At 36.4% G+C, this 8,916-nt stretch overlaps 1 protein-coding gene across 1 annotated transcript in view; it reads right to left on the bottom strand.

Annotated features, from left to right (window-relative positions):
- OVCH2 (ovochymase 2) overlaps positions 1 to 6,731 on the bottom strand; it is a 33,134-nt gene extending 26,403 nt beyond the window's left edge. Inside the window, exons 1-2 of the mRNA XM_008592817.1 lie at positions 6,644 to 6,731; positions 4,504 to 4,613 (exon numbers count right to left, since the gene is read on the bottom strand). Of these exons, the coding sequence (XP_008591039.1) occupies positions 4,504 to 4,613; positions 6,644 to 6,731 (198 nt within the window). The remainder of the gene's footprint in view (positions 1 to 4,503; positions 4,614 to 6,643) is intronic.
- Between the last annotated feature and the right edge of the window lie 2,185 nt (positions 6,732 to 8,916).

Below are 8,916 nucleotides of genomic sequence, written 5' to 3' on the forward strand. Positions count from 1 at the left end.
AAAGACACAACAAAAAAAAGAAAACTACACCCAATATCTTTAATGAACACAGATGTGAAGGTGCTCAATAAAATACTAGCAAACAGAATCCAACCACACTTTAAAACATCATGATCAAATGGGATTCACCACAGAGATGCAAGGATAGTTCAACATATGCAAATCAATAAATGTGATACATCACATCAAGAGAATGAAGGAAAAAAAACCCATATGATCATTTCGATATATGCAGAAAAGAATTTGATAAAATACAACACCTCTTCATGAGAAAAACACTCAACAAACTAAGTATGGAAGGAATGCACCTCAACACAATAAAGGCCTTATACAAAAAACCCACAACAAATATCATACCAAATGGACAAACATTGGAGGCTTTTCCTCTAAGATCTGAATGGAAAAAGACAAGAATGCCTGCTTTCTCCTCTTTTTTTCACCATAGTGATGGAAGTTCTAGCCAGTGCAATAAAGCAAGAGAAAGCAATAAAAGGCATCCAAATTGGAAAGGAGGAAGTTAAACTAACCCCATTTGCAGATGACATGATCTTATACATAGAAAACTCTAAACACTCCATCAAAAAATTACTAGAACTAATAAATGAATTCAGTTTAGTGGCAGGATGAAAATCAACACAGAAAAATCAATATCCTTTCCATATGCCAGCAATGAAATAGCTGAAGTAGAAATCAAGAAAGTAATCCCATTCACCATAGCTACCAAAAAAATGAAATACCTAGGAGCGAATTTACCAAAAAGGTGAAAGATCTCTACAATGAAAATTATAAAATATTGGTGAAAAAAAAATGGAAGAGGACACATATAAATGGAAAGATATCCCATGTTCTTGGATTGGAAGAATTCACATCCTCAAAATATCCATATTACCCAAAGCAATCTGCACATTCAATGCAATCCTATCAAATACCAATGACATTCTTCACAGAAATAGAAAAAGTGATCTTAAAATTTATATGGAACCACAAAANAAAAAAAATGGAAGAGGACACATATAAATGGAAAGATATCCCATGTTCTTGGATTGGAAGAATTCACATCCTCAAAATATCCATATTACCCAAAGCAATCTGCACATTCAATGCAATCCTATCAAATACCAATGACATTCTTCACAGAAATAGAAAAAGTGATCTTAAAATTTATATGGAACCACAAAAGACCCTATATAGCTAAAGCATCTTGAATAACAAGAACAAAGTTGGAGGCACCATACTTCCTAACTTAAAATATACTATAGGGCTATAGTAACCGAAACAGCATAGTACTGGCATAAAAATAAGCCAATGGGGCAGAATGGAGAACCCAGAAATAAACCCATATACTTACAGCCAAATGATTTTCAACAAAGGTGCCAAGAATATACAGTGGGAAAAGGACAACCTCTTCAATAAATGGTGCTGAGAAAACTGGATATCTACATGCAGAAGATTCAAATTAGACCCCTATCTCTCACCATACACAACAATCAACTCAAAATGGATCAAAGACCTAAATTTAAGAACCAAAATTATGAAACTACTAGAAGAAAACATGGAGGAAACTCTACACAGTATGGGAGTAGGCAGTGCTTTTGTTGAGTGAGACTACAAAGGTACAGGCAACTAAAGCAAAAATACACAAATAAGACTATCAAACTGAAGAGTTTCTGCACAGCAAGGTACACTATCAACAAAGTGAAGAGACAATGTACAGAATGGGAGAAAGTGTTTGCAAAGTACACATCAGACAAGGAGCTAATATTCATAATATATAAGAAATTCAAACAATGCAACAGCAAAAAAACAAATAACTCCATCAAAAAATGGGCCAAGGACCTGAACAGACATTTCTCAAAAGAGGACATACAAATGGCCAGCAAGCACATGAAAAAATGCTCATCACTAATCATCAGGGAAATGTAAATTAAAACCACAATGAGATATTATCTCACCCCAGTTAGAATGGCTAGTATCAACAAGACAGAAAATAACAAATGCTGGTGAGGATTCAGAGAAAAGGGAATACTCCCACATTGTTGTTGAGAAGTAAATTGGTACAGCTATTGTGGAAAACCGTATGGAGGTTCCTCAGAGAACTAAAAATAGATCTACCTTACAACCCAGCTATTCCACTACTGGGTATATACCCAAAGGAAATGAAATCAATATATCAAAAAGACACCTGTACTTCCGTGTTCATCACAATGATATTCACAATACCCAAGAGACAGAATCAACCTAAATGCTCATCAATGGATGATGGAGAAAAAACTGTGTTATGTATACACAATGGAATACTATTCAGTATTATAAAAAGAAATGATGTTGTATCATTTCCAGCAACATGGCTGGAACTGGAAACCATCATGTTAAGTAAGTCAGACACAGAAAGACAAACACTGCATGATCTCACTCATATGTGTAATCTAAACAACAACAACAACAGCAACAACAACAACCATGTGTGGTTTCCATAGGGGTAGAGAGTAGAGTAATGGTTACCAGAGGCCGGGAGGGTAGGGGGGTGGAGAGGTGGATAAGTGGTGGGTGAACAGGTACAAAGCTATTCTATCTACCCTAAGTGAATCATTGTGCAGTATATGCATGTATTGAAACAACACACTGTACCCTGCAAATATGTACAAGAAAAAGTCAAAATAAAAAAAAGGAGATCCATGTAGGACAAATTTCACACTAATAAAAATGACATTTCTCAAACATTAAAAAAAATAAAGAAAGAAAAAGAAAAGAAAAAAGAAGAAGGAGTATAGAGATAGTAGCTTCCAGCTAAAGAGGCCTGGGAGAAGGGCAAGGTAAGGGTTGGGAGCACTTTCAACACATTTTCCAGTTCCTCCAAGCCTCTTAGAGAAATAGTCTGGACCCACCATGTCCTCATAATATTTTTCTCATAACCAACTATTTGACCCTTATAACTTCATCAAAACTATTCTTCATTCTGCCTCTCTAACATAATTCATATTTTTGATTTATCCTATTCATAAGACTTCATTCGATCTTAAAATACTTACAGTTCACAAGTAAATATTTTTAATAAATATACTCACATATTTGGAATTAGGAAAAAACCCAATTTATTAGAATTTTTTCCCACCCTGGGTTGAATGTCCCCCTAAAACTTAATCCCCACTGTAACTGTTGAGGGTGGGAAATCCTATTGTGGTAACTGAAAGGTGGGGCCTTGAAGAGGTGATTAGATTGTAGGACCATTTCATAGTGAATGGATTAAAAATGGTGGTCATCGGCGTGGTTCTGAGGGCTTTGAAAAGAGAGTGAATGAGGAGGTTTGTCTCTGTCATTTTGCAATGTGATACCCTGCCATCAGTGAAGTCACCACCAAAGAAAGCCTTCACCAGATGTGTTCCCTGGACTTTGGACTTCCAGCCTCTGAAACTTAAGCAATAAATTTTGTTTTCTAATAAATTACTCAGTTCCAGGTAATTTTGTTATAAGCAACAGAAATGGACTAATATAGTCCCCCTTTTAACCAAAAATTATCTACTGAGCCATCCAAAAAAAAAAAAAAAGAAAGAAAGAAAGAAAGAAAAGGAAAGAAATACAGAGAAGAGGCTGAGAATAGAACAAAAAGCAATTAAGTAAAAATCAACAAGTCACTCTTACTATAATTTGAATATGGACTTATGAATTGACCTGACAATCAATTGATCAAGTACCTAAATGAACAATGAATTACTTATTCAATTAAGTAATTAATCAGTTAATCAAGTGGCAATGACTCAGCTATGCAGTCAACCCACTGAACACAAAATTAACCAATTATTCATTGACCTAAAAGTTAATATGACTGATTCAAGAGAAATAAAAATAAAGAGAATTTCCCACTTGCAAAGTTAAGAGGCAAGGATACAACATGACTCCCATGGTAAAGAGAATTGGGGCACTTTCAAAGACAATAAATGCAAACACCATGGGGTAGGGGCAGAGGCACAAAGGCATTTCCATGGCATGGGAGGATCAGGAGGCTAAATTGAGGTAAAATTCTTAAGACATTAGCTGCTAAGGAGGCGGTACTCTTGACTATTCCCTGAGGGGTCCTAGAGTATAGTTGCAAACTTTATACCCCAAACACAAAGTGGGTCTGTGGATATAAATTCTCTGGTCTTCTTTAACTGTAACAAGATAAGCATATTTTTAATATACTTACTGACTCAAAAATTGTTTTTTAAATTATAAATTCAAAGGATTTTCAGCTTGTTAAAGTGGGATTTTTGTCTAAGGACTTGAGAGTTTGGGATGGCATTTTCTGTTATAGAGCAAGTCAACAGTGCATGTAACTATTCTTGAACACACCTTTTCTAGATCTCAATTGATACTCATCATGAGGGTCTTGAATCTTTGTACACACTCATGAGATCTCTAGTGAAGCAGTAGATAGAATGGAGCACTGATGAGTAGCATGTTATTCCAGGAGATCCAATCCTGAGGCATCTCACAGTCCACCCACCAATGTTCCCTGAGACTCACCTGCCAGGGATAGGAACCCTTTTCCACTTGGCTTCCCCCAACGATGCGACTGAAAATGTTAAAGTAATTCCTAGGCCGTACCTTAACCAGACTCTGCCCACAGTTGGGAGCTGGGAAAAAGATAAGACATTGAGTGATTATATAGCTTCTAGAACTGAGAGACACAAAAACTCTTCTGAGCAAGAAAAACACTGTGGGACCTGGAGCATATAGAAAGATCACAAAATGGCTTTAAGTTAATTGTTGGGATTTGCTGTGATTTACAGTACAAGAGATTGTTCAGATTTTGTCATGAAGAACAAGTGTATCATACAGAGATATACTTTTCTGATGTAAATATTAAGGCTTCAGGGGTAGATCTCCACTGGGTTATCAGAAATGCAGTCCCTTTTTGATTTTGAGCTCTCTGGCTCATGAGAGACTCCTTACAGCACTCTGTGCTCTCCTATGACATTTATCACATGGCATTATGCCTATTGTCTCTCAATCCAACTAGACTGTGGGCGCATCAGAGATAGGAACTTAGCTTCTGAAATATCTAGATCTACAATATCCAGCAAAGTTCCTGATGCAGAAAAGTTGCTCAGTTAACTTGTTAATGATGCCATACTCTGCCTTGGATCTCAATTATGTGTATATGTTCTTTGCTCCACCCACGAGACAGTCTTCTAGCTTCTGAAATATCTAGATCTACAATATCCAGCAAAGTTCCTGATGCAGAAAAGTTGCTCCATTAACTTGTTAATGATGCCATACTCTGCCTTGGATCTCAATTATGTGTATATGTTCTTTGCTCCACCCACGAGACAGTCTTGAGGGTTGGCACACAGTGCCTGGCACACAGTCAGATATCAATAAATCTTTATTGGATTTAATTCTTTGAGGGGGTGGAAAGTGACAGTCTGTTCAAGGAGAGTGGAGTGGAGAGAAGACAGTGTCCTGTTTCACTCACAAGTGTTAGGATAGAGGGTTGCCAGGTAATGAAAGAAAGAACTCATTCCTCTTTGTGGGAAAGACTTTATCACCGAAAAAGTTGCATTTACATGTATGCTGTCAACGAGTTTCCTGACTCCCCAGCTAAGGGATAGGCTAGATTAAAAATGTTTACCACCACCAGGTAAGTCAAGGATGGCACATCTCCTGTCCCTCCTGCAGGTCATTCTTTTCCACATGTTTTCAAGGAGGGTCTGGAAAATCTTTCCTTATGATCACCCACTTCTTTGCCAAGATGTATCATCTCATCCTTATTACGCAGCTTGGAGATCACCTCAACTGACAAGTCTTCCTTGATTTCCTCAAACTGGGTTAAGTATCTCTCCCTTGTGTTGTCTAACACTTTTTTTTCGCCCCTTTAAAAGCTCTTTTATATAACTTCTTGTTTAATCCCCACTCCATGGCTGTGAATCCAGCACTATTATCCCCACATCACAGATGAGAAAACTAAAAATCAAAGAGATGCACCCAGCTAATGAATGACAGGGAACGGATGTAGCACTAAGTTTTTATTCTTAACCTAGTGTAGGTATGACATTAGATCAAAAGCTTATTTTCTAACTGCTTCAATTGAATGAGTCACAAATACATTAGACACAAAATTTGCTATTTTCTGAAGTCACTGAAGTAAAGACAGAAAACATGTCTCGGGGTTGGCACAGTCTGACTATGGAGAAATCTGCTAAAAGTTGTTTTTAGTCTGTGTTGGTAGAGGAAAAAAAGACCATTGGCAATATCCTACATTGAACTTGCTTCATATTTCACAGAAAATAATTTTCCAAAATATTACAAATGCTTCCAAATGTATGCTGATTTCCAGAGTCTGCTCCATTAAATAAGATGGGATTGTGAAATGTGTCCAAGTAAGTGAACAATCTCAATTCTCTTAGTGAAACTAAATTAAGAAAAACTGGGATTGTTCACTTATTTGTGAACATTAGTTGCATTCTATAAATGTTTCACCCCATTTCATATGTTGATTGCAGGAGAGAAATCCAAAATAATTACTTGAAAAACAATTATATCTCCAAAATATATTTGCTTCCCCTATTTTCCCAGAGAAATATGGAGTGCTATTGTGATGCCCATTGCCAGCAAAGGTTATTCCTTCAGACAAAGATAGTTATAAAGTTCATTTGGAACTTACCTTTAGGGAGAGAGAGAGTTGCAGATTTACCTTGCTCCAAACAGATCACTCCTAGTAGTAAAATCAGCTTGTTTCTGTTTATAGGCATTTTGAGACTCAGTTTTCCCTGGAAATTTAGGAAGACTAAAGAGAACAAAAACAGAAAGCCTTGGGAGACTGGCAATAAGTCAACTTAAACCANAGTAGTTGCTTCTGCCGGAGTATACCTGGCTAGCAAAGTGGTTTGTGTCTAAGGTTTTCATTTGCAAACATTACTTGCTTCTTTGTTCAGGTTAGTACTTTCTACAGGAGAATTGAGTAACAAAGTTGTCCTTTTTTGCAGGGGTAGACTTTCCTACATGTTTGCAAACAACCCATCAGACTATCCGGAAACATTTTTATTTCTCTTATTTCCTAAATTTAACCTGATGGTTATCATAGCCGTATATTGAAGAAGGAGAGGAGGAAAAAATAATTGGGTGGCACACTCAGGAGGTCATGCTACAAAACAGTCATTTAGGGTACTGTCCCTTGGGGCATTGGTGAATCTGCATTCTCCCACCATTTTTTGTATTTATAGAAAACAAACACTAAATCCCCTTTACTTTTATACCCGGTAGATATCTAGGCACAGGAAAGTGGCCATGATTACCTGCACGTCTTTCTCTTTCTTGGCTGAATTCCTGGCACATGGTCAGTGTGTAAGAAACACTTGTGGATTGGCCGATGCCATGAGATTTTTCTGTCAACTTTTACAAATTACTCACCCAAAATAGCAAATGTCAAACTAGCAGCCCATAATTTCCTTGTGGCAACTTTAACCCTCGTACAAAATGAGTCTATAAAAATGCAACACATACAAATAATGTAAATGCAAAACAAAAAAAGTTAAAATCTAAAATTTGTTAGAACCTTATACTTAGGAATCACTTAATGTAAATGCAAAACAAAAAAAGTTAAAATCTAAAATTTGTTAGAACCTTATACTTAGGAAACAGTCAAGACTGCAGCCTTATAAAAAGAGGGAAATTCAACCCCCCAATTGAGATTTTTTCCACAAATCTCTTAATTCTGAAGTCAAAAATATTTGGTTGCTGGTTTAGGGGCTGATATCAGCCCCAAGAGATAATCAATCAATGTCTAAGCCATAACCAAAATCCCAATCTTTCTTTTACAACCAGCTCTTGAAGTTTCTATTATATCAATCACTTTTCAGAGTAACTTGACTAGAAATGTGGCTCTCTTGACTCCAAATTTAATATATCCTGTGTAAATTTTGTGTGCTACTAATATCAAGTGTGGGAAGACTTAGCACGGGCCTGGGATGCTCCAAGGTTGACAAATTTGAAGTAGGCATAGAGACTCATTTAGAGAACAGAGCCTTTTGAGCTTTTGACCTACTGTGGGTTTCTAGCATCATAGGATGATGAAATTTGACTGAAAATTGGTTGCCACCCAAAATATGATGGATCTTTCTTATTCCTTAATTTTAGGGTAAGACATTTGATTCAAACTCTTGTTTCAACACACTGGACACATATGTGAACACAGCTATCAATACATATCAACACACTCATTTACAGCTTGAAGATGTGTCATTAAGAGTTGTTACTATCATCTCTTGAGGAGATAAACTGTGCTCCCCTTGCTGTTGAAGTCTTTCATCTTCAGGGAGAGTGTACTAAGTTCTAAGATACTAAGTTTCCATAAGGCCAGCTATCTAAGCCTCCTAGAGTTCTAGGGACTATATTAACTGTACATTGTAGTTACTTGCAGAAAGGTTGCTTGACATACTAACGTAAAATCAATTTTTTATCCATAAGACTGTTAAAGCCTTTGGAGGGAAAAAAGTCTTTCAGGAATTTTGTGCCAAAGTCTGCACCAAATATAGGTTTGGGGTTCAAGTTACACTGTTTTTCTGGTCTATAAATCTCCAAGTTGAGAAATTAGGCTCAAAATTTATCAAAACTTATTATTTATGCCAGTGATACATAAGGCAGCTGGCAGAAATAAAGGACAAAATCTATTTGGAAGGACAGGCTATCAATCTAGGCTGAACAGAGTAACACAGATAAAACCCCACTGAAGAAATATGTGTTCGCAATTTAAAATCATAAAAAAGTGAAAAAAACAAAACAACAACAACAAAAACCAAACCAAGAGTATGTCAGCAAATGTGGCATAGAGTGGACTTAGATCATCAAAGACTTTAGATAATAGAATGATCTAATAGACATTTTTAAATATTTGCTAATATTTTTGAGAAATAAAAGAATAAAAAACACAAGAAAGAA

The sequence above is a fragment of the Galeopterus variegatus genome, unplaced genomic scaffold, assembly GCF_000696425.1.
Source record: "Galeopterus variegatus unplaced genomic scaffold, G_variegatus-3.0.2 Scaffold8361, whole genome shotgun sequence".
NCBI classification, from domain to species: domain Eukaryota; kingdom Metazoa; phylum Chordata; class Mammalia; order Dermoptera; family Cynocephalidae; genus Galeopterus; species Galeopterus variegatus.